The sequence below is a fragment of the Danio rerio genome, chromosome 5 (genome assembly GCF_049306965.1).
Source record: "Danio rerio strain Tuebingen ecotype United States chromosome 5, GRCz12tu, whole genome shotgun sequence".
NCBI classification, from domain to species: domain Eukaryota; kingdom Metazoa; phylum Chordata; class Actinopteri; order Cypriniformes; family Danionidae; genus Danio; species Danio rerio.
Genome location: NC_133180.1, coordinates 2,950,001 through 2,977,500, shown reverse-complemented (window position 1 = coordinate 2,977,500; position 27,500 = coordinate 2,950,001). Strand labels below are relative to the sequence as shown.

At 38.5% G+C, this 27,500-nt stretch overlaps 1 protein-coding gene across 2 annotated transcripts in view; it reads left to right on the top strand.

Annotated features, from left to right (window-relative positions):
• gusb (glucuronidase, beta) overlaps positions 1-27,500 on the top strand; it is a 273,136-nt gene that overhangs the window by 13,848 nt on the left and 231,788 nt on the right. The window contains exons 5-11 of one of the 2 annotated variants that reach the window (XM_009301129.4): positions 3,692-3,879; positions 5,628-5,771; positions 12,659-12,837; positions 13,181-13,327; positions 16,791-16,875; positions 23,701-23,877; positions 24,568-24,703. In XM_009301129.4, coding sequence (XP_009299404.1) covers positions 3,692-3,879; positions 5,628-5,771; positions 12,659-12,837; positions 13,181-13,327; positions 16,791-16,875; positions 23,701-23,877; positions 24,568-24,703 — 1,056 coding nt within the window. Of the gene's footprint in view, positions 1-3,691; positions 3,880-5,627; positions 5,772-12,658; positions 12,838-13,180; positions 13,328-16,790; positions 17,514-23,700; positions 23,878-24,567; positions 24,704-27,500 lie in introns of both variants that reach the window. The other variant, XR_012406620.1, reaches the window with a different exon arrangement.

The window sequence follows — 27,500 nt, the reverse complement described above, 5'->3', positions numbered from 1 at the left end:
GTTTTTGTGCAGGAAACATATTGCATTGTCAGATTTAACATTTTAACATTTATTTTGTTACTTATGAATTATTCTGCATGAAGTAAAAATGAGCAATGCTTATTTTGCTAGTGCACATTGTTAGTTTCAAGGTGAACAATTAATCCGTGCCAGTTAATCCACTGTAAATGTACTGCTGTGAGTGAAAGATGATAGGAGGAGCTCAAAAATGAAACCCCGCCCCCTACTCAATATTCAGTTTCGGTTGGAAATACATCATCATCATAAAAAAATAAAAGTCTGCAGCAACTTCTAACTCTGGACTTTAATATTTGTTAGTATTATGTAAACTCTGTCAACAGTAAAAACTATACATTTGACCTCTTCCCAACAGGGAAAACCAGCAACAATCAGGAATGCATGATTATATGATGTCATGGCTTTGCAATTAAATAATGTGATTATAATGGAAGTCAATGGGGCAAAAACAGCACCAACATAAGGAAAGGGTAGTCAATTTGAACAATACAAAGCGGAGATGCAAAAACAGTGGGGCTCATTCATGTATCACACCGCTAAGTGATGCATTGAGTGTATGCTTTACTAAACAGACAGGTCTTTAATCTAGTGTTGAACTGGGAGAGTGTGTCTGAGCCTCGTACATTATCAGGAAGGCTGTTCCAGAGTTCAGGAGCCATAAATGAGAAGGCTCGACCTCCTTTAGTAGACTTTGCTATTCTAGGTACTACCAGAAGCCCTGAGTCTTGAGATTTTAAAAAGCGAGTTGGATTATAGCGAGACAGAAGGTTGGTTAGATAAACAGGAGCTAGATTATTTAAAGCTTTATTGGTAAGAAGCAATATTTTATAATCAATATGAAACTGAACAGGCAGCCAGTGTAGGGAGGATAAAATTGGGGTGATATGATCATATTTTCTAGACCTGGTCAGAACTCTGGCTGCTGCGTTTTGTACTAGCTGAAGTTTGTTAATAGAGGATGTTGGGCAGCCAGCAAAAATAGCATTACAGCAATCCAGCCTAGAAGTCATAAAAGCATGGACTAGCTTTTCTGCATCTGAGATGGATAGCATACTTCGTTATTTAGCGATATTTCTCAGATGAAAGAAGGCAGTTTTTATGACAAGGGATATATGATTTTTACAAGTTAGATTGCTGTCTAATATGACACCCAGATCTTTTATAGTAGCGCTAATGCTAACTTTGTATCCCTTTAATTAGGGGCCAAGCACCGTAGGTGCGTAGGCACCTATTGCTTTCGTTAGTGTTCTTATTATTATTATTATTATTATTATTATTCTTCTTCTTCTTCCGTTTCTTCCGCCGGATTTGAATGGCAGCCCATATAGGCGTATGCGGGAAAGTTGTATAATTTGGCACAATGATAGAGGCCAGTATTAACATTTATCAGGCCAATTATGAAGTCTCAAAATCAAACTCTCTAGCGCCACCACTTGTCCAAACTTTCACGTATGTTTATCATCATAACTTTTGAACCGAAAGGGCTACAATCAAAATTCTTTTTTCATCTGATTCCTTGGCTCAGTCCGATTCAAACCCACCCTATGACGTCATTTTCCGTCATGAATTTTTTCGCGCTATTTTAAATTTTTCGAAAAACCTATTTGATCGAACTCGTCCTAGGCCGTGTCTCCGATTTTCACCAAAATTGAATCACATGATCTACAGACCATGCCAACCAAAAGTTATGGAATTCAAGTTGATTAGACCAACCGTTTTCGTTTAACTTGCGAACTAATTTAACGTAGAACTTGCGAAAATGGACTTGAGGCGATATCTCCGTAACGCATTCACCGATTCACACCAAACTTGGTGGGTGTTATGACAACTAGGGTCTGAGGTTATATGCAGAGTTTCGGCGCACTGCCCCCTAGTGGTCCGGAGATACTAAAAACTTGCTTTTTGGCTTATAACGTCTCAACCTTTCGTCCGAAACTCATGAAACTGGTCTCATTACATCCGGCAGAGCATGCTGAGTCGAATGATGTGTGATTTTTACAGGTCAGCCATTTTGGGCGTCGCCCATTTCGATTTTTGCCCAAAAATGCTATATTTTACCAACACATTCACATATCATTACAAAACATGGTATGCATCTTCAACCCCATGCCCTGAAAGTACTCAAAAACGTCTGGAGCAGCGCCACCTTATGGCCAATAGTGCTTGGCCCCTTAATTGCTGCTTGCAGCTATATTTGTAAATTGAGTCTTGAGATCTGCTGTGTACAGGATTTAGGCACAATAAGTAATAATTCTCTTTTATCTGAGTTTAAGAGAAAATTGTTGGTCATCCAGTCTTTAACATCTTTAACACACTCAGTTAGCTTAGACAGTTCAGACATCTCATCAGGTTTAGTTGAAATATATAACTGAGTATCATCTGCATAGCAGTGAAAGCTGATCCCATGTCTTCTAATAATGTCTCCCAGTGGCAGCATGTAAATTGTAAAAGGCAAAGGGCCTAAAACTGATCCTTGAAGCACCCCATACTTTACTGGGCTGACTTGTGAAGGCTGTCCATTAATATTCACAAACTGGTGACGGTCAGTTAGGTCTGAATTAAACCATTGCAGAGCCTGTCCCTGGACACCTTTAAGTGATTTATGAGGATATTGTGGTCAATGGTGTCAAATGCAGCACTGAGATCGAGTAGAACTAATAGCGAGATGCACCCTTGGTCAGCAGCTAAGAGTAGATCATTGGTTATTTTCACTAATGCGGTTTCTGTACTGTGATAATCAGGGCTTATCACAGTACAGAAACCTGATTATATGATGTCATGACTTTGCAATCAAAAAATGTGATTATAATGGAAGTCAATGGGGCAAAAACAGCCCCCAACATCACCAAAGGGAAGTCTATTTGAACAATGCACAAGGGTTAAAGCACAGATGCTGTCTACACACAGAGCTTACATTTATAACAGTGTGTTTAGTGCATTGATTTTAGGTATTGGAAAAAATCGGACATTATTGCGATTTGAATATTATTTCACCGAATGAATTGATAAGTGCTGTTTGGAAAGATTTCATTCATTTACTTAGATTGGGATGATCAAGTCTGTTTCTATGCAGTGTGTTTGCATACATTATAATAAATTACAAGCATATATAAATACGACAGAGCAGAGATAAAAGTTAAATATCCCATGCATAGAGTGTAAAAATATGGATAAAATAGCATGGTCATCATTGCATAAGTAATTTAAAAATACCACATTTAATAATATCTTTATCCTTTAAGCTTTATTAAATAAACTAATTATGTGATGTGACTATTGCAGATACACACAATGCCATATCGATGCTTAAATAATATATTGTGCAGACATAATTGATAAGTGTGTGCCGTGTTTCAGAACTGCTCAGTTATAATGTGTCAGCGTTGGAGCAGCTGTGAAACTTTTGTTAATATTATGTAAACTCGATGCACAGTAAAAATTACTAATATCATTAAATGAAACCAGCAACAATCAAGAATATATACTGTCATGGCTTTGCAGTCAATAAATGTGACTATAATGGAAGTCAATGGGGCAAAAACAGCCCGCAACATCACCAAAGAGGAGTCAATTTGAACAATGCACAAGGGTTAAAGCACAGATGCTGTCTACACACAGAGCTTATATCTGTAACAGTGTTTTAGTGCATTGATGTGTGTGTGGTGTGCTTCAGGACTGGTCAGTTATAATGTGTCAGTGTTGGGCGGCTCTAAGGCGGCTGTGAAAGTGACGCTCTCAGCGAAGGACGGCAGATGCGTGGCCTCGTCTGAAGGCCTCAGTGGAGTCCTCAAAATCACAGACGTCAACCTGTGGTGGCCTTACCTGATGCACGAGAACCCCGGATACCTGTACTCCATGGAGGTTAGAAAACTCTCTCAGACACTTCCAAGGGTATTTAAAGGGACAGTACACCCAAAACTGAAATATCTGTCATCATTTACTACCCTTTACTTGTTTCAATCCTTTATGAGTGTCTTTCTCCTGTTGAACACAAAAGAAGATATCGTGAAGAAAGCTTTTTGCTAGCTCGGGTAAATATTATTTAAAAAACTTCAGATTAGTAAATATATAGAAACTGACAGTATTTAGGATTCATCACAAGTAGGCCTGTTCCAATAATCAATATAGGGACTTATTGAACAACACATGGACATGAGCTCAATCAATTCTGGTGATGGAATATATATCACCCATACGTAAAGACAATATCAGCAACATTTGAGCTGATTGTGCATCATCTCTATCTATATATAGTTATTAAACACTGTAGTATTTGCTATAAATGAATGACTACGGTATATTTTCATATGGGTGACAGCTGAAAATAGATCTGGTAGCAGATATCACAGCCTCTGTTACTCTTCAAGAGTTCACACTAAGCTGATAATTGATAATAAAGATAGTTTGGCGTGCTGTCCCGGGAGAGAGCACTGAGCTTATAAGATCCTCGAGCCCTGGGCTCCCACCCGTTGCAAGGCGAGAGGGGAGTTTGAGCTCAGGTAGATCTTGATGGCTCCCCCTCTTGCTTATTGTAGCTAAGTGTCGTATATGGATGATAAGAAGGTGTACTCAGAGTTTGGCTAAAGTATTTTGGATTAATTGTTTAGGGTGGTTGTTTTCTGAACTGTGGAAGGAAACCGGAGGACCAGGGGAAAACCCAAGTGATCACGGGGAGAACGACCAAAACTCCACACAGAAATGCCTCCTGGTTTAGAAAGGAATTAATCCAGGGGCATTCTTGCTGTGAGGCAACAGCACTAATCACTGGCCACCGTGTCGCCCGTTTGAAAAGAGGGAATGTATGGTTGGGTAGGGGGGGTTTCTTCAAGACGGAGATATTGAGATGAGAAAAGTCTGGTTATTTAGAGTGAGTTAAGGATCGTCTGATAGGATAATTAGTCACTAGCTAAAGTTTGAACAGCTGTGAGCAATCATAAGCACGTGATCCTCTCGAAATTTGTTTATAAATAAACTTCACCAACATTTATTATTGTTTATTTAGGAGATGAGTTTTCACATTCTGACTCCAGTGTCTCATTTTTAAGCTGTTCAAATGACAATAATTAAATGAAAAATTCCTAATAATTAAATATGATGTGTTCTCTGGAAGAGTGTACTTGCATTGTAATATTATTTTGTCATTCTGGCATTATGTAATGAGTGATTGTCTTAAAATGACAATAATATTGTTTATCGCAAAATATTTTAGTGCAATATATTGTACGACAAAAAATAGATATCGTGACAGGCCTAATAACAAGTGCTTTGGTTAATTAATACTTCAGTAATACAAAACTACTTCTAATAATAATAAATAAAATGTTTAATAAATGATTTAGTTAAAATAAAATCAGCCACCAACTAAAATTCACTCAAAAACAAAACAAAAAATGATAAATTTTTGTAAATTAAAACTAAAGTTCATTAACTGATTTGCTTCCAGCGTTGTTTAAAAAAAAACAAATGTCTTTTTTCATGTATTAAAATGGTTTGGTTTATAATATATTATAATAAACATAGCTGTTGATTGTTACATGCAAATAAAGGGAAATGAAGTATCTGCTTGAGCAACATGTGATGCCAGTGGTTTTGTTCTGCTGTTTCTGTAGGTTCAGGCGATCGCAGAAGACGGACAGACGGATATTTACACTCTTCCTGTGGGCGTTCGTACTGTTCAAGTCACCAGATCCAAGTTTCTCATCAACAACAAGCTGTTTTACTTCCACGGGGTCAACAAACACGAGGATGCAGACGTGAGTGCCAGCAGAGGGCAGCACAAACACACTGCACAAAACACGTTGCATTCAATTGCATTGGGGTTTTTTGGCATGTAAGGCCATTGAATGAATATGCACATACTTATTTGTACAAATCTGCCATGAAACAATGTGATTACAGAACAAAAGCAGAAAGAGAGAGAGAGATGAGAAAATTATTTTAGGTTGCTTTTAAAGCGATAGTTCACCCAAAAATGTACATTCTGTCATCATTTACTCATCTTGTTTGAAAACCTGTTTGAGTTTCTTTCTTCTGTAATGAAGATTTTATGAAAAATGCTGGAGAAAAAAACATCAAAATGCTAAATGCAAACCTCAATGGCTGCAATTCTCCAACATTCTTCAGTATATCTGGTTTAGTGCTCAGCAGAAGTTTGTAACCACTTATAAGGCTGGATGAAGAGTAAGGTAATTTTTTTGGTCAACTGTCCCTTTAAGAGCTTGGATGTATTTTTAAAGGGGTCACAGTTAAACTACATTTTTTTAAAAATTTTGTACAGTTCTTAAAGCTCATTGCAACAATTACCTAATTACTGTGCTGATATGGCCCTCATCAGAATGCTCTGTTTTAATGGGCGTGGTCAATTGATAGTTTTTAGTCATGTGACCTGTGTGGAGACCTGTTCATGTGGGGAAAAACAATGAGCCGTAATGGCGGCTACACTGGGATCTCCTTAGTATTTTTTTGTTCTTACTATTGATGTCAATGGCTGATTTTCTCCAACATTCTTTGGTATATCTTGTTTTGTTGGGGTTTAACCCTGGCGTCCTGGCCAAATTTGCCCACTGGCATCCATCCATCGTGGCCTCCTAACCATCCCCATATCATAATTAGCTTCATCACGCTGTCTCTTCTCCACCAATCAGCTGGTGTGTGGTGTGCGGTCTGGTGCAACATGGCTGCTGTTGCATCATCCAGGTGGATGCAGCACACTGGTGGTGGATGAGGAGATTCCCCCCACTTTGCAAAGCATACCTGTCAACATTGGGATGTGAAAATAAGGGATATGCCTACCATAATAAGAGATCCCCCCCCCCCCAGCAAATACATTAGCAAACAGGTCAGCTTATTAAAATTAATAGCTATAAAATTAAATAGAATCAAGCTAAGTATGATTTACACATTCTGATTAAAGAGCAACGAATGAATCTCATTTATTAAGATATTTAATAATTACATTAAATAAGAGGCGTCACTTTAAAAATGCACGCATATAACGTTATAATGAAAGCATTCGACTGCTTTACTGACTTTTTATGCTCATTTAAGACGAAATTAGTTGTGTTTGGAAAAAAACCCCACCAAGATCGACATCCTTACATGTTATTATTAATTATGTGTGTTTAAACACGCACCCAAAAGCCAGACTTTCTCTCCGCTTCAAATGGCGTGTACAGAATCCGTTTGCGAAACAGCATCCGTTTATCACTATGGAGCGCATCAGCAGACACTGTTTTGAGGATTGTATAGGATGGGTGACGGCACCTGTAATGAAAAGGAAAGGGAATCGCACCGTTTTTAATATTTATTTATAAGCGTTTTCATTACTAAACTAAGCGAAAGCACAGAAGACTCACGTTTTAGAGCAAGGGGCGACCCCTGGTGGTTCGGCGGTATGGGTTGCGTATAGTGGTCTCGGCTGTTCAGAGAAAGACTGAAAAAATGGGAGAAATACGGGAATGATCTTATACGGGATGATAGCAGGATAGAACAGTAAAATACGGGAGAATCCCGGGAAAAACGGAAGGGTTGACAGGTGTGTTGTAAAGTGCTTCGAGTTTCCAGAACAGTGCTATATAAATTTAATTAATATAATGGTTATTATTAAGTAGGATTTTTTTTTTATTTCTTAATAACCTACTGTAAATTACAACCATTAACAATGCATGTGATTTATATATGAGATTAGAATACGTGTTAGCTTGTTGTTAGTGATTTTATGTTTTAGAATAGAATATGGAATATTCTCATTAATATTTGTAAGGGAAACACAGTCTCTATATGTGCCATTTACGTTTATTTCGGTTAATATGGAAAACGAGTGCATGTTTTTACCAAAACTAACAATTTTTTAAATGTGTGTGTGTAAAACAATATGATTGTTTATTTTCTCTAAAAAAAGTCGTTACACCACCACACAGAGCATCATTATGGGCGTTTTACACTATAACTAATTTGATAAGCAGATATTAGGAGGACCAGAAAGTGTTGAGTTCTGAACTTTACAGGTTGTTTTTATAGTACTATGAGCTCTAATATATCCAGTGGTGGATTGAGTACTGAAAAAGCATACTTAAGTATAAGTACCATTACTTGCCTAAAAATGTAGTGTGAGTAGAGTAAAAGTACCTGTTGTAGATATTACTCAAAGTAGGAGTAAAAAGTAGCCCTTTTAAAAGTACTCATGAGTAGTGAGTATTACGCTGTTAAGAGTTGATGCATTTACATGTAATTTGTGGATGTGTGTGTAAACGTAACATTCTGTAGTGGATTTAGTTATTGCCCTGCAGGTACACAATGCCATCAGACATTAATATTAGGTTAGATTTAGGTTGTGATGTCAGGTGACCAAAATTCAATGTCTAGCCAGCGTCTAAGGACAACAATGTTTTGATGTCCAATAATGACATCAAATGATGTTGATATTTGGTTGATTTTAGGTTGTTGGAAAGTGACCAAAATCCAACGTCAAGTCAACATCTTAAACCAGCATCCTATTGATGTCAAATACTGACATTTATTCATCAGTTATGGCAACCAAAATTCAACATCTGATAGACGTCATAGTGGTAATGTCTACACAACGTCAAGCTGTAACATCATTAGATGTTGATATTTGGTTGGTTTTAGGTTGGACATTGACATCTGGCTGACGTTGAGTTCTGATGTAAATCTGATTTTCATTTCCAAACTAAATGCAGCGTCTTAATGACGTTACGGTACAATTTCAATCTGACGGCATGTTGACGTCTAGTGTCTGCTGGGTGTTTAAGGCCATTTCGGTCATCATACTGTAAATATCCATCATCTTTTCTTCAGTGATCTGCATTTAAACCAGGGGTGCACATACTCGGTCCTGGAGGGCCGGTGTCCTGCAAAGTTTAGTTCCAATCCCAAGTAGACGCACCTGGGCTAGCTGATCAATCTCACACTAGGCTTTCTAGAAACATCCGTGCAGGCGTGTTGAGGCAAGTTGGAGCTAAAATCTGCAGGACATCGGCCCTCCAGGACTGTGTTTTGGCATCCCTGATCTAAACAGTCTCTGGGTCAATGCGTGTACAGATTTTGAACATCTTCTTGGACACTTTTAATGCTTCCAAACAGTTTGCAGCAATGTAAATCGCTCATGTGTTGAGGTAGTTCATTATGATGTGATTTACCTTCTATGTGTGATTTGATTAGACAGGAATTACTGGACTGATTTTTCTAATCCCCATAAACAAGAAAAAATACAGTAGTGACTGCAGATTGAAGGAAAGTAGAGGAGTAAAAGTACAGATACTGCAGTAAAAATGTACTCAAGGAAAAGTAAAAATGCTCATTTATAAAACTACCTAGTCAATTACAATTTCTAAGAAAAGCTACTCAATTACAGTAACTTGAGTATTTGTAATGAGTTACTTTACACCACTGAATACATCAAAACATAAAGGGAATTTAGGGTTTTCAGTTTATGACCCATTTAAACCCGGCGTGTGGTAAAACGAGCTGAATCCAGATGTTTACACACCCACTTTACCCACAGGCCTGCGTGCTGTGGTTGTGTTATCATAGCTGATGTTTGGCCAGAGTCAAAGGTCACGGACACACACTGATCCTCACGCAGCTGTTATTATGAGGGAAATTCAGCTTTAGACTTTTTTTGTTAAATACTATATAGTGATTTATAGTAAATAATAAAGTATTTTTGAACCATATTATAGTTTATTATACTGTATATATTACAGTATTTACAACTCTTTGTGAATGAATGCTCCAGCATACTGTAGTATTAACTATAGTAAACTAATAAACTGTAATGTAGTATACTTTAGTTTTACTATAGTAAACTGGTGTGTATAATATATCTTCTATCTGTACAGTATTGGGTCTAGGAATGCTTAAAATAATCAATTAACCGTTAACCGAAAGGGTGCGTTTGTAACCGATTAATGCTATCAGTTAAACGATTAAAAAATATTATTTGATATATTTTTAGTTTGGCTGCATAACGGGGTGATTGAATGGGCTTTTTTGCGTTAAGAGGGGCGTCTTTTGAATGGTTTACTAACGGCTGCAAATGTTTTGGGTGTGACTCATCCCAGAGCAGCAGTGTTTGTGTTGTCAAGACGACTACAGAGAACTTTTAAAGACGTAGGAGAAACTAGTGCTCGCTAGTGCTCAAGTTATCCAGAGCTGTATGACTTTACAAATCTTGAATATCACAATATTATTAAATATTACAACATCAATACCCAGCTGATCCAGTCGTTTCCTAGTGACATAAAAAAGACCACCGTCAACATCTGCATGCGTTGTCATTGTCTTTTCATCAGGCAGTGCGCGCACTTGAATCGCGAGGAAACCATATATCAAGACATAATCTTTAAAATAATGATTTCTATTAAAAATGTAAAAAGGTTTTGTGATTATAATAATAACAGTGGAGCATTAAATAAATGCAGATTATTAGTGGAGCGAGCGATTTGAGGTAGTCTGCTATTTTTATTTGACGGAAGATAAAAACATATGATTGGAAAAAAAAACAGCCTATGCCGGTTCTTAAAAAGGATCTGTCAGTGTTTTCGTTTTGTAATCATTGAGGGGAAAATAATTTAGCTCAGGTTTTATTTTATTCTGTTTATTTAGTTTATTCTGTTCTTCTATGCTGTTGGAAACACTGCATGTGCATGAAGATGCTCTGTTTTTATGTTCTGTTATTAATATGCTATGTTAAAATAAATCAGTATTTTAAAATGCAATATTTAAAATAAAATATTTAAACACGTCAATTAAAAATATTTATAATAATAATATTAATCTGGCCAGTTAACCCTTAATATCCGATTAACGAGCGGCGGTTGTCGGTTAGCAGAATTAACCGAACAGTAAATTAATAATTATTATTAATTACCTCAGGAGATTAATTCAGTACTTTACTATAGTATGGTTCATAAACACTATTAATTACTGTAAATTACTACAGCTTTTTTCATGTGGGTTTCTTTTTGAGTAATTATGAGTCTAATTTTAGTAGCATATAGCAATTACATTCAACTATATATAAACTAAAAGGTTTCTCCCATGGCTAAATTGTAATGCTAGTCTTTCTGATGAAAGTAAAGGAGAACATGTGCATTATAATGATTAATAGGGATTCAAATGACAAATTACTATAATAAAGATTTAAAATAGTTTAAAAAAATGACCAGAGAAATAAAACCAGAGCTGGGCTGATTAATTTAAATTGCAATTAGTTTCTGAAAAATAAAAGTCCTGACTCTCTGTGGTCATTATTAATCCCATGGCACTTCTCGTGAAAGAGCAAGGGTGTAACCCCGGTGTCCTGGCCAAAGTCCCTCTATCAGCCCTTACAATCATGACCTCCCAATCATCCCCTTCCACTGAATTGGCTCTATCACTGTCTCTCCACTCCACCAATAGCTGGTGTGTGGTGAGCGCACTGGCGCTGTTGTCCTGTGGCTGCCATTGGATCATCCAAGTAAGGCTGCACACTGGTGGTGGTGTGGAGAGACCCCCCTCATGATTGTGAAGCGCTTTAGGTGTATGGCCATACATAATAAATGCGCTATATAAATACACATTACATTACATTAAAAATGTACATGATAAAATGAGTAGTTTACACATTATTACATATTTATGGCAATGTAATCTGACTACGTTTGTATTACTTAACGCATAACTTTTGCGCTAACCCTTATTTGACGTCACATACATTCAAGTTGGATAATCCTGTGCTATTTTGCCAGATATAAAAATATATTATATTTATTTTTAGCAACAAAACCCTCAACAGCTTGTGTTTAAAGTGCAATGATGAACAGTTAATATTTCACAATAATCATACAATAATATACCTCGCTGTCGCTTTATCATCCACGCACTACAATAATGTTGTACATTTTTTCATTCATTCATTTTCTTTTTGGCTCAGCCCTTTTATTAATCCGGTGTCGCCACAGCGGAATGAACCGCCAACTTATTCAGCCTGAACTCACGAGAAAACGTAAGTATTTTACGTTTTGCCAGTTTAGTGGCTAATTCGTACGAGTTCAGTCGTACGAAATTGTACGATTTTAAAAAGGAGGCGTGGCTCCTAACCCCACCCCTAAACCCAACCGTCATTGGGGGATGAGCAAATCATACTAAAATGTACCAATTAGATCGTACGAATTCCTACGAATTAACTACTAAATGAAAAAGTTACGAATTGTCGTGAGATTGTGTTGGTTTTACCCAGCGGATACCCTTCCAGCTGCAACCCATGTCTGGGAAACATCCACACAAACTCGTTCACACTCATACACTACGGCCAGTTTAGCCTACCTAATTCACCTGTACCACATGTTGTTGGACTTGGAAGGGAAACCGGAGTACCCGGAGAAAATCCACACCAACATGGGGAGAACATGCAAACTCCACACAGAAACGCCTTACTTCTTACTGTGAAGCGATTGTGCTACCCATATGTAACCTAACTCAGGTTGCAAGCCATTCGTTTATATCATCTAATACAATTCTAATTACAACTGCGTGATTTTCGTAATCAGATCACATAATCTAGATTGTATATAATCCGTCAACACCTAATAACCTGGTTTGCAGCATGTTTTTCATGAATGCTGCTGTTTGCGTGCAGATTCGAGGGAAAGGCTTCGACTGGCCTCTGGTGGTGAAGGATTTTAACCTGATGAAGTGGATGGGAGCCAACTCCTTCCGCACCAGCCACTATCCGTACGCTGAGGAGATCCTGCAGACGGCGGATCGACACGGCATCGTCATCATCGACGAGTGTCCGGGAGTCGGCATTAAAGACATGTAGGAGCTTTAACAATTCGATTTTTATCCGTACTTTCAGTGCCTTTGTGTCGGTCACACTTTTCAATAAGTAGGGGTGTGACGGGCTCATATAATCCAGGGGTGTTCAAACTCAGTCCTGGAGGGCCGGTGTCCTGCAGATTTTAGCTCCAACTTGCCTCAACACACCTGCAAGGATGTTTCTAGAAAGCCTAATAAGAGCTTGAATAGCCCAGGTGTGTCTGATTGGGGTTGGAACTAAACTTTGCAGGACACCGGACCTCCAGGACTGAGTTTGGACATCCCCAATATAATCAAATAACATGTGTGTTTTTGTTTATGTGTGTGTGCGTGTGTGTCTCAGACGCAGTTTCGGTAATGTTTCTCTGGCTCATCATCTGACCGTGATGGAGGAGCTGGTCAGACGTGATAAAAACCATCCGTCTGTGGTCATGTGGTCGGTGGCCAATGAGCCGGCGTCTGAAATGCCGCCTGCGGGACTCTACTTTAAGTAAGACCAACTAAACATCAGCCGTTCATTTACATGCACACAGCCAGTTGCAATGCCGTATTTTGTATTAGGCCTGCACAATATATAGTTTCAGCATTGATATCACCATGTGCACATCATCCGCAATAGTCACATCGCAGGATGTGTAATGTTGTGTTGATATTGTAGTTCACCTGGAGCCACAATTGCCAAGAGTAATAGAGTCAAAATGATGTGCGTGTGTTTTAAGACCGGTGATTGTGTGAGCAGTTCTGGACAGTTTAAAGCAGGGGTTTTCAAACTGTGGGTCAGGACCCACTAGTGGATCGCACAGTGAACAAAGGTGGGTCGCGCAACGTCACATAGCTGCAGATATATTTACATTGCGGTGAATCAAAACCAGTACGATTGACGGCAATAATTCAAAAACCTCTTATCCTAACAAGATCTAAAGTGTGTTTCCTACAAAAAGACGAAGCTGGTTATGTTTCACAGCTGTCTCTTTCTTTCTTTTTTCGCTCGACATGACGACCACTGCTCTGTTTGAGCTCTCGCAATCTGCGTTTAGCCAGGAGAGCTCACACAGAGCGGAGCTCTCAGTAAGGGACCGTCGGAAAAGTGCTTATTTTTTTCTTTTTTGTTTTTGCTCCGTCCTGCATGTTTTATTTTAAACACAACTAATTTTCTCTTAAATGAGCACAAACAGTTCCTAAAGTAGTCGAATGCTTCATTATAGATCTGTGCATTCTTACATGAACAGCTCTGTTATCAAACAAAACACAATGAGAGATTCACTAGCTGCTCTTCACTAAGTAACTATAGTAACTTTAATCAATATGCAAATACAATCAAAAGTGAAGTAGATTTTATAGCTTTATTTAATTTCTGTATAGGCCATTGATTTTAATAGGCTAAACCTTTTATTTCATTGTCAATATTTTCTAATGTTTGCTATGTATTCTATAATTTGAAGCTATTTGTTGTCCAATATTTTTTACATCCCAACATTGACAGATTGCTAATCAATAAATAGCTATAGTGCTCTCTGTTAGTTTTAACGTCAGCTAATGTTATGGAAGGGCATAGATGTTATGGAAAATATAGTAATGTAACTGCCCCCATCATTCCTTCCTCAAGCAAATGTGTAAATATTAGATCTATTCAGCAATAATGTTATTTGCATTGGCATATTTATCTGACGTTTTCCCAGCTTGTAGTAGTCGATCAAAAGCGATTTAGTTTCTTATGACTACACACTAGCAGTGGAATTTACTGCGATGTGACGGGGCTTGATCATCGTATTCTCTTCTGGAAAAAGAAGAGTATCTTTTTCAACAAAAAAAATTTTCAGAGTTACAGCCAGCATCCCACAAAAAGCACTTCGAGCCTCATTTTGTGCATATCAAATAGCAAAATCCAAAAAGCCTTTTGACTGCTTTGAATGGACACATTTTTTTACCAATTTTTCCATATTAAAATATTATGGTGGGTCTTGAGATTGAATTACTTGCCCAGGTGGGTCCCGGATTAAAAAAGTTTGGGAACCCCTGGATTAAAGGAATTAGAGACGAGACATTTTATAACTTTAGTGAAGGTTAAATTTATGGAATCACCAATATGATTAAGACTATATTTACATTAGTTATTAAATTGCTGTAGCTGTTTATTCATTCATTCATTTCCTTGTCAGCTTAGTCCCTACAACAACGACATTCTGGCTTAAAAAAAATCCTCAACAGTACATGATGTTGACAACCGCTGCAATATTTATCAAACTGTAGTGAGTTTATTGATCTGCTGTCACTCTATATGAGTAATACACAAGGGTGAAGAAGGCTGTACGACTGCCAGGTGTACATATATATATATATATATACATATACACACATATATATATATATATATATATATATATATATATATATATATATATATATATATATATATATATATATATATAGGCAAGGCAGGGCAAGTTTATTTATATAGCACATTTCATACACAGTGGCAATTCAAAGTGAACAAGAATAAACAAGAATAAAAGAATTAAATTAATTCAAGAATATTAAACAAGAATAAAAGAAACAAGTAAATAAAAAATAAAAACAAATAATAAAAATGCGTAAAAAAACATAAAAAGCAGGTAAAATGTGATATAAAAGAATGAAGAAGAAGAGAAAAACATGATAGTGCGATCTGTCGGATGCAGCACAGTATATATATATATATATATATATATATATATATATATATATATATGTATATATATATATATATATATACAATGATGATGGTTGAAATGATAATTATTGTTAAAAGCGCTATACAAATAATCTTGAACTTATTTTAATTTTGAATAATATTTAGTATGTGAATTAGATTGCAGCTACAGTCAAACAGTTACATGCAAACAGCTAATTGCAATATTCCAATATTTTGCATGAAAGACTGCTTAAAACCCTGCTCAAAAACAAGCTTCTCTTAATTGTGTGGCATTTACTTGGTGTGTGTGTGTGTGTGTGTGTGTGTGTGTGTGTGTGTGTGCGCGCGCGTGCGTGCGTTTGTTTTTCTGTAATCGCAAATTCCAGGAGGGACTGATAATATGTGTGTGTGTTTTCATGTCCGGCTGTCGTTTTGCCAGTTATAATGCATCATAATCAGTGGCCTTGTGTGTGTTTGTGTGTGTATTCCTTTCCTGTTCAGCGAGTGTAATGAATGTCTTCAGGTAGAAACACCTGCTCTGACACTCATTTTCATACCTGAGCATTTTCACATGCAGCGAGTCTAATAATACAGTCTCTACACACTAAAATAAATCTATTTTTCAATATTTTGTGTTTCATGTTTTGATTTTTCCCCGTTTACTTCTGCTTTTGAATTGCGTTATGGGAACTAGATCTTTAGATCAACTTTTAACCATGAAAAGACAGAGAAATGTACTTTTCTGAACATTTATAATAGTGTGCAGTGCTCTATTGCCTGTGTTGGTGATGTATATTACGCTACAAACACCTTGTGATAAACTGCAGCACATTTCTGTTATTTTACACACTCATTACTCTAGATATTATTTCCTATACATGATATTATTATTGTCATCATGAGAATGACAACCCATAATGCAATTCACAACCGCAAATAAACACTTGTGAATCGTACAATACTGTTCATTGATGTTTACACCTAGAAGGTTATTGGTTTGAGTCCCAGCTGGGTCAGTTGGCATTTCTGTGTGGAGTTTGTATGTTCTCCCTGTGTTGGCATGGGTTTCTTCCGGGTGCTCCAGTTTCCCCCACAGTCCAAACACAGTAGTGTATGTGTGAATGAGTTTGTATCGGTGTTTCCCAGTACTGGGTTGGTGGTTCATTCCGCTGTGGCGACCCCTGATAAATAAGGGACTAAGCTGAATGAAATTGAGTCTATTTGCAGTTGTACTATTTGCATTAAGTATCGTCTCTTTTAAGAGTTGTTCTGTTTTGCGCAGGGAGCTGATCTCTCATACGAAGTCTCTGGATTCCAGTCGTCCCGTCACATTTATTACTGACAGCAACTACGCCAGAGATCAAGGGGTGAGACGACACTTCTTTATATACAGTACATCTGTCATTTCTGTGTGTCAGAGTAGGACTGCATGATATTGGAAAAATCAGACACTGCGATATTTAGTTTTACAGTCATATATGACTTTTTTTTTTTTACCTCTATTTGGTATTAATTTATATTGATTGTGATGTCTCTGTAGGGAAGTCAGTCATGCATGCAATGAAAATAAATAAATTGCAAGTGTAGAAAAATGCAATAGAGCAGAGCTTCTCAAACCTTTTCCATCAAGTACGACCTCAGAAAAGAATTGCCTCTCCAAGTACCACCATAATGAGCAGTATTGAAATACAGTAGCGCAATAGGCCCAATAAAGCAGCTACAACTCTGCACAGTTCAAAAATGTGGCAGATTAATTATTAAGAATATTTATTATTGTCAGCCACTTTAGTTTAAACATTATAAATAGTCTGAACATTAACACTGTACTGTGCTTATATGTAAAATAAAAAAAACATCAACATTAAAATAAATTGTGCTTTTAAAAGTTAAAAATACTAGGTTACTGTTCTTAAAATGAAAATTGCTAATTTAAGGACGGGAAATCTGCCTTGCGCTTCGGCGCATGGTCTAAAAGGGTTGAGTTTATTTTCTTAATGAGTTATAGGTGTGTTTTGAGAATAAACCAATCAGAGTCTCATCTCCCATTCCCTTTAAGAGCAGCTGAGCGCGCCAAGAGCGCATTCGCTATTTACAGGACGCAAAGTAAGTCTAAGTGGAAAAACTGAGCATTTCACAAGCAAACAGTTCACAGTGTTTTAACAGAAAACTGTTAATCAGAGCATCTACTGCGTGAGAATGAGAGATAATGGATCACTTTCACTTTCACTCTTGGATAGGGAAACCTTTACGCACAGACATCAATTAGTCTATAAATAATTAATTTTGTTTGTTAAGCGCAAATATTCGTTTCAAAACTATTTCTAAATTCAGTTCTAATTTCCAGCAAACTAATAAATGAACAATAATAACAAAATGTGCTCAAAAACCTGAGTTATATCCTAAAACACATGCTGAGCCCCATATGGTCTAAAACCTGACAGGTGGGCAAATCTAAGCTTGTTTTTAATAAAACAAATATAAATATGGATATAATAAATAATACTGCTAATAATAATAACATTATACAAAAGCAAATTGTTATGAATGAACTGAAAAAGCCTCCCGAGATGAAGAAGACATAAAAGCAGTGATTTTTCATATTTATGTAGGCTAGAAAATAATATGTTTTGTAATATTTTAATCCTTTATATTTATATCCTATATCTATTCTTATTATATCCTATATATATCCTTAATATTTACATTTTTTCATATGTAAAGATATTTGCCTATTGCTCTCTTGTGTGTATTAAGCAGTGTGTCAGTGAGGTGCAACTCTGCGCTGGAGTTTAGACCGCGTTTGTTTTGGTCTAATGAAAAATCTATTATAGTTTCTCAAAATAGCAACGCTCCAGCGGTCCGCCTCAGAACACCTTCCTTTTTAGACCAGAACACCTATGAGCGCACAAATGCACATATTTAAACAGCGTAGCGCAACGCCTCAAAACGATTCTTGCGCAAACCTGAAACTAGCAAATGACTATTGCGCCGCGTCTTGCGCCGGGTGTATGATAGGGCCCTGAGAATGCATCCGTGACGGAAATGCGACCTCTAGTGGACAGTAGCAGACTCTGAAATGAGACGCAGATTCAGAGTTCCACATGAGGTTATTAATTAGCAAATAATATAAATATTACGAACGTAAACATTAGGTGAGCAGGTTAGACTGAAACCCCGTGTCCTAACAACACGCTACATGGCGAGATACGCAGTGATAAGCAATTTGGCTGTTTGCACCAGACGAAACCATTCTGAAGCACAGAATAATGCACTTACTGCACTCCAACAAAATAGTATACAGGTTTACAGTCTAATGAATACATATTAAACCTCTTTACATGATTAAAAGTAGATGCTGAATCACTGATATGTGTTGGTTTGCATTTAGTCTCAGTTCTGAAGTTCAATTTCAAACAGTTTATTTTATTTTCCAGACCTGAGCTGAACTATCTGCTGCTGCTTTCAGTAGTATGGCAATAAATGTGATGTAAAATGGCATTCAGACTCACATTATTAGCATTGAACACTGAATAAAGCACATGAGGTGTAGCTGAGCTGATCATTGTCATTTATCTTTGATTGGTCTCACGCGATCAGCTGATGTGCTTTTACAGGTAAGAATTCACCAAGTTTGAACTCTCGAATGCAATGAAATGTGAAACTTGTCACACCTGCTTGCGTTTCTGGTCTGCCGCATTCGCATGTGTAATGGAGGCATGATAGTGTGTGCTGTGCAGGTAAACCTCACTCCTCTGACCTCTAAAAGGTGCTCTAGCGACAGATGCTAGAGGCCATGGTCTATCCGCTTGTTAAGTGTGACGTCACGCGGAGCGGCTTCCAGGTCCGAGCGCTCTATTCAACTGAATGGGGAGACTCATGAAATGGTAATAATAAACGTTTACAAAGCGATTTAAGGCTTTCGAAAGTCACGATCGCAATATATATGTCCATGCCTAATATCCGATAGCCAGAAAGTAATTCATTTCTTTATAAATTGTTAAATTTTTGGTATTTGTTATGCAGCAAGCCCAGAGATTGTTGTATACATTATGACTTTATGTAAAATTTACTTTAATGTGTGACAGGAATAAAACGTGATCATAAACGAATGATTTTCTCCACAAATGAATGGCGGCTTGGAAACGGAAACAGTAAAGATACATCACAAACACGTCACCACTTAACAAGCGGAGAGCCTCCTTGGTAGAGTGCCCGACTCCCATGTGGAAGGTCGCTAGTTCAAAACCAGCTCGGAGCGGGTTGGGTGGTGTAGAGCCGGCGGGGTTACACATGCCTGTGAATGGAAGTCTATGGAGCGAAAAGTGCAGTGTGATCCCGGCTTTATAATAGGAGTAGTTTTACCTACTATAACTAATTTAACACACGATTAACATCATCTAAAATTAGTTTGACAAATATCTGTGTACTGGAATGGAGGTCATTTGTTTTTACTTCTTTTCTTGGCCAAAAGCATGGTCTCACATTACAAGTGTTGTGTAAGCATCATCAATTTTACATAGATATAAAAATAAATTAAAACTAAAGAGATTGTTGCGAGTTTTATGATATGGTGCTGTTGGAACAAAAACTCCTTTCAATATGAAAATATTCCTTGTGCCGTTGCTTTTATTCATTCATTCATTCATTTTCTTGTCGGTTTAGTCCCTTTATTAATCCGGGGTCCCCACAGCCGAATGAACCGCCAACTTATCCAAGTTTTTACGCAGCGGATGCCCTTCCAGCCGCAACCCATCTCTGGGAAACATCCACACACATTCACACACACACACTCATACACTATGGACAATTTAGCCTACCCAATTCACCTGTACCGCATGTCTTTGGACTGTGGGGGAAACCGGAGCACCTGGAGGAAACCCACGCGAAGGCAGGGAGAACATGCAAACTCCACACAGAAACGCCAATTGAGCCGAGGTTCGAACCAGCGACCTTCTTGCTGTGAGGTGACTGCACTACCTACTGCGCCACTGCCTCGCCCGCTGTTGCTTTTATATTAAACATAATTTGAATCAGCCTTTAGGCCTGATAGACTCGCTTCTGTTTGTCTTTAATCTGGCAACCTGCGCTTCCATTTGTTCTGATCCAGGCATGCAATACCTAGTTTTGCCACTGGGTGTCAAAATTACATACTGCACCTTTAACATATCGCATTTATGTACTTCAATACTGTTCGACTCCACTGAAAACCATAAAGTGTTTTTTTTTTTCATTTTTATTTTTGATTTGTTGTTTTCATCTGTGCTTAAACTATTTTATTTTGTTCATTTATGCAGATGCACTCAACTACAAATCATTACAATCAATATAAACTCTCTTGACATGCTCACAGTCAACTAGCTGTAAAAACACGTGCAACTCAGTAACTTTCACTTCATTATGGGTCAAATTTTAGTGACAAATCCACAAATGTAGTGACAAATCCTGTATCATGAAGTGTAGTGCTGCTCAGCTATTGCGAATACACACACATTGCGAGACCACTGCTGAACCCAAATATTGTGCAGTCCTGGTGCAGAGTAATCATTTCACAAGCTACTGTACAGGCTGAGCGTGTGACTCGACCCGTGTAAACATTCTTATCTTATATTGTGTTGAGCGGAGCTGCGGGAGATCTGCGTCATCCACATCCAGCGCTGACACACACGTTTCTCAAATTTACTCTAGATTATTCTCCTGAAACACATTCACTCTAGTTTGTTAGATTACACACACACACACACACACATGCACACACACACGCACACACACTCCCGCAGGCCTTTATATAGGTTTATGATATGAGGAAACTGTGCTTGTCTGATCTTTTGTGTTTGGATGGATGGATGGATGGATGGATGGATGGATGGATGGACAGACAGACAGACGGGTGGATAGACAAATGGATAGATGGACAATAGATGATTAATAGATAGATAAATAGACAGGCAAATGGATGGATGGATGGATGGATGGATAGACAGGCAGAAAGAAAGGCAGATAGATAAACAGGCAGATGGATAGATGGATTATAGATGGATGGATAGAACAAAAGATAGACAGACAGGTGAAAAGATAGACAGATGGATGAATCGACAGGCAGAAAAAAAGTCAGATGGGAATGAAGATTGAAAGATGGATAGATGATAGACAGATGGATGGATAGACAGGCAGAAAGACAAATGGATGAAAGAATAATTGAAGGATAGATAAATGGACGGATGGACGGATGGATGGATGGATGGATGGATGATTGATAGATAGATAAATAGACATGGATGGATGGATGGATGGATAGACAGACAGACATATAGATGAATGGATGGATGGATGGATGGATAGATGGATGGACAATGGATGATTGATAGATAAATAGACAGGCAAATGGATGGATGGAAAGTCAGGGAGAAAGAAAGGCAGAAAGATAAACTGGCGGATGGGTGGATGGATAGATGGACATATAGATAGATAGATGGATGGATGGATGGATGGATGGATGGATGGATGGATGGATGGATGGATGGATGGATGGATGGATGGATGGATGGATGGATGGATAGATAGATGGATAGATAGATAGATAGATAGATAGATAGATAGATAGATAGATAGATAGATAGATAGATAGATAGATAGATAGATAGATAGATAGATAGATAGATAGATAGATAGATAGATAGATAGATAGACAGACAGACAGACATATGGATGGATGGATGGATGATTGATAGATAGATAAATAGACATGGATGGATGGAAGGATAGATAGATAGACAGACAGACATATAGATGAATGGATGGATGGATGGATGATTGATAGATAGATAAATTGACATGGATGGATGGATGGATGGATAGACAGACAGACAGACATATAGATGAATGGATGGATGGATGGATGGATGGATAGATGGATGGACAATGGATGATTGATAGATAGATAAATAGACAGGCAAATGGATGGATGGATAGTCAGGGGGAAAGAAAGGCAGAAAGATAAACAGGCGGATGGGTGGATGGATAGATGGACATATAGATAGATGGATGGATGGATGGATGGATGGATGGATGGATGGATGGATGGATGATTGATAGATAGATAAATAGACATGGATGGATGGATGATTGATAGATAGATAAATAGACATGGATGGATGGATGATTGATAGATAGATAAATAGACATGGATGGATGGATGGATGGATGGATGATTGATAGATAGATAAATAGACATGGATGGATGGATGATTGATAGATAGATAAATAGACATGGATGGATGGATGGATGGATAGACAGACAGACATATAGATAAATGGATGGATGAATGGATAGATGGATGGACAATGGATGATTGATAGATAGATAAATAGACATGGATGGATGGATGGATGGATAGACAGACAGACATATAGATAAATGGATGGATGAATGGATAGATGGATGGACAATGGATGATTGATAGATAGATAAATAGACAGGCAAGTGGATGGATGGATAGTCAGGCAGAAAGAAAGGCAGATAGATAAACAGGCAGATGGATGGATGGATATATGGATGGATTATAGATTAATGGATAGAACGATAGACAGACAGACAGTCAGGTGGATAGATAGACAGATGGATAAATCGACAGGCAGAAAGAAAGTCAAAGGCAATGAAGATTGAAAGATGGAGAGATGATAGACAGATGCATGGAAAGACATGCAGAAAGGCAAATGGATGAATGATTGAAGGATAGATAAATGGATGGATGATTAGATTATAGATAAATCAATAGAACAATAGATAGAACGAATGGTGGATGGATGGATAATTGAAAGATAGATATATGGATAGATTGATAGACGGATGGATGATTAGATTATGGATGGATGGACAGAAACAGATGGATGGATGACAGATGGATGGACATACTGATAGATGGATGGATGGATGGATGGATGGATGGATGGATGGATGGATGGAGGGATGGATAGCTGGATGGATGGATAGACAGAGAGAGAGATGGATGGATGATAGATGGTCGGACAGGTGGATGATTGATAAATAAGCAAAGAGAAATACAGATGGATGGCAGGAATAAACTTCCCTCATATACTGGTCAGCGTTTGTGTATATGAGAAGATGAGTTCACTAATAATAGAGTTAATGAACTGACATGTGTGTGTGTGTGTGTGTGTGTGTGTTGTTTCAGGCTCCATATGTGGACGTGGTGTGTGTGAACAGTTATTTCTCCTGGTATCATGATCCGGGTCACACTGAGCTCATCCGGCTGCAGCTCAGCACTCAGTTCGACAACTGGCACGGAAAATACCAGAAGCCCATCATCCAGAGCGAGTACGGAGCTGACGCTGTCCCCGGCCTGCACAGCGTGAGTCCCAACAACACACATAGCATATCTATATTCACAATCACAAACCAATATAACACTGATACTTCCCCTTAGCCCTACGCCTTTAAGCTAAAGAGAATTGGAGCACCCCAACCCCTTCACGTGAACGCGCAAAATAAACCGAGGGGGAAGGGGAAGGGCAAAGGGGTAGAATTGGGATTGTAGTAAGCTTCTGAACTGAAATCTCTTTAATGAAAATGCAGCACTGTGTCTAACATAACAGCAGCGGACAACAACTGTTCAGTCAACTGTGTGTGTGTGTGTGTGTGTGTGTGTGTGTGTGTGTGTGTGTGTGTGTGTGTGTGTGTGTGTCTGTAGAGAAAACAACTAAATTAACCTTCTATGTAAACACGGTTGACAGATGTGCGTGGCTATTCATATATAATTTATAAGAGTATAATTGTGTGTGTGTGTGTGTATGTGTTTTTGTGACATATCAGGACATGAATCTGTATAATGACATAGGTATGACAGGTATTACAAGAAGGTGGTGAATTATGAGGACATTCCTGACGTCCTCATTTCTCCAAAAGCTTATAAAGAGTTTCCTGTGAGGGTTGGGTTTACGGGTAGGGTGGGGTTAGGGCAATGCAGTATAAAAACTATAGAAACCTATGGAATGTCCCCACAATTCACAAAAACAAATGTGTGTTTGTGTGTGTGATTTAGGATCCGCCCATGATGTTCACAGAGGAGTACCAGCGGGCCGTCCTGCAGAACTACCACAGCGTGTTCGACCAGAAGAGGAAGGAGTTTGTGATTGGAGAACTGATCTGGAACTTCGCCGACTTCATGACGGCTCAAAGTAAGACATCAACCACAGCCTTTCCTTCTGTCCTGAACAGGTTTTTCTTGAACACACAGCACACGCTAACTAGCGCACAGTTCACACATGAACCATTCTGATAAGAGGACAAAGAACCGCTCACTGTATTTGCTCATACTTGCTCGGATTTACAGATTAAATGGGAAGCTCGTAGATTTTGATGAAAAGTCTGAACTTTAAATTACAATTTAATTACGACATCAAAATTGAGATGTAAAAACACAGTGAAGTTTCATTTTTAAGGCCAGTGCACACAGAGACATTTTTTGCTCGCGGTTCCCATCAACGTTTAACGCCTCGTGACTATATAAAGGGCGTCAATGTGATCGTGCACACCAACTGTGGTGGTTTTCGTTTTTTCTTTTAAAGGGTCACGAAACACCAGAACACAGGTGTTGAGCTGTTGACAGTGGTATATGTGTCCCACACTGCTAAAAACACTATTAGGACACCTATATTTCACTAAAAAGTGTAAATTGGTTGTTTTTGCGTTATTTTAAGCAAATTCGTACTTCCGGTTTGAAACTAATTTTTAAAGCTGCGTCACGGTCATGACATAATAGCGTGTATTCCAGCGTGCAGACTGGACGTCTGTGCCAGAGTGTGTCTTATTACGTCTTACAGTGTGTTGCATTAATGCATGAGTAAGGCTTGGTTCAAACCAATCAGCACGCTCTATTGTGCAACTTCATTAATATTCATTACTGTCACAGTGTTTATACGACAGAGACGCCACGTTGTGTTGGCAAAACAAGCGTGAAGTGTTGCTTTTATAGTTTGCTGCAGTGAAGTTTTGTTTTCATTTTCTCTCTGTGAGAGCTCAGACTCACGTGTGGATTAACAGTGTACGCGACGCTCGACAACAATAACTTGCGTGTCTAAGGAGGATTATTGTTTCAATCAATCAGTGGCGTAGCGCAAAATGCGGAGGCCCCCCAGCAGGGATCGCTGACGGGGCCCCCTGATGAAGGGGGGGGGATACGTCATACGTCAATTTGCATATCACTGACGTCATAACGTTCTACCGTTTCTGTTTAACAGCCTATGGTTAATAAAGGGGTATTTATAATTGCACTACACTTTATATAAGCATGTTTATTTAACTAAATTTATTGCTGTTTGAATACAGTATGTCATTATAGATGTGTAACGTTAGTGAATGTGCAGTAATCTCTCATATGAAATAAACTCAGACAAGTTCAGAAACTCACTAAAATATCTGTGATTTTGAACAAGAAAAGAATAAACGGTCCAAATAAATTGTTAAAATAAAGGAGAAGTAGATCGGTTTGACTGTACAAGGGAAATACCTTCACACTGCCTGTGCTAAATCATTTGTCGTCGGTACGCAGAGGGGTGATCTGCTCTCGGGCTGCAGGTGGGAGAGGCTGCTGTACGAGGACTGACTGGGCCGACTGTCAGTGCTGTGAGGCGGGGGAGGGGTCGGCGGCATCACACGCAGCTCGTTGAGAAGAGTAGGGACGGTACAGTATGGAAAAATGACAGTCTAAAAAAATCTCCAATAACAAATAAAAAAGTCGCTAGGGGGGTCTGAAAAGTCGCTAAATCTAGTGACAAAGTCGCTAAGATGGCAACATTGGCGGCAAGCAATCAGAATAAAGTAGTCCACCGCTTGAGAGGTGTTCAGAAAACACAGACGTGTGAACTTTGGTTCCGACCACAGTTGTTCCCAACAGTTTATTGAAAATCGCGACGACGCGGGGCCCCCTAATCACGCGGGGCCCCCCCGCGGTGCGTGCCCTGCGGGCCCGTCCGCTACGCCACTGCAATCAATAAATTCTGCAAACGCTGAAATCCGGATTCGCTTTAGTCTCCTCTTAATAAAGACGCGGCTCTAGTTGCTGGTGATTGTCCTGTCTCTACAGATTTGGTAAGTGAGCGACCAGTGCTCTTTGTTTATTCAGTTTGTTCGTATCGAACTAAGTTAACTATAGCACCGAGTGTAAACATGTTAGCACCACAACCAAACTTTAACCTCGTGTAGGATTTTCACCACATTTAGAGACCGGAATAACACACGCGGCTTTCTGACGCTACCTGCCGTGTGCATCTAAGTTTCCGGGAAATGCAGAGTTTTTTTCCTCTCATTTGCCGTGCAGTATCAAACATTGCATGAAAAATACACGCTTAGAGCAGTTCCTCGAATCAAATATCTCGTTTGTCGCGAGGGGCATGAATGAATTCCCTGAATGAAAGAGCCAAACTGCAGTTAAAGTCCAACATTTAATAATCTGGCAAATAATTCGACTACAGATGTCCATGTAAACACAGTCACTTTGTCCGCTGTGGGTGTGTGTTTTGACTCTGAAATTCAGCGTGCCCAAATCAACACTCCCACACCACGCCTCTTTTCTTCCTCCGACACTGCCCCCTAAACGGAGCTGGACACGCCCACTTTTCTGACTTTTTCCAAAGTAGAGGTGTGAAAACACACTGCTGAAACGAGGGGGTGTCATGGCCCTTTAAAGGTGTTTATTTGCTGAAATTCATATTAAAATCTGTTTTATTTATATTGTGCGACGTATATTTATAAAGTTTATGCAGAGTATATATTTTGAAAAGGGGAAATACAATACATAGCTGTATGAGTACTGTAATGTTTAAAAAATTTTCCATTTAAAAAGCATGAAGGTCATGTGACCATTAGGAAGAACGCAGCATCTCAATTCTTAGAGGATGCATTCTCTGCCCTCGCGGTCTCCTGAGTTCGTTCTGCCGAGGACACCTGGCAAGACCGGTCTCCAGAAGAACACAA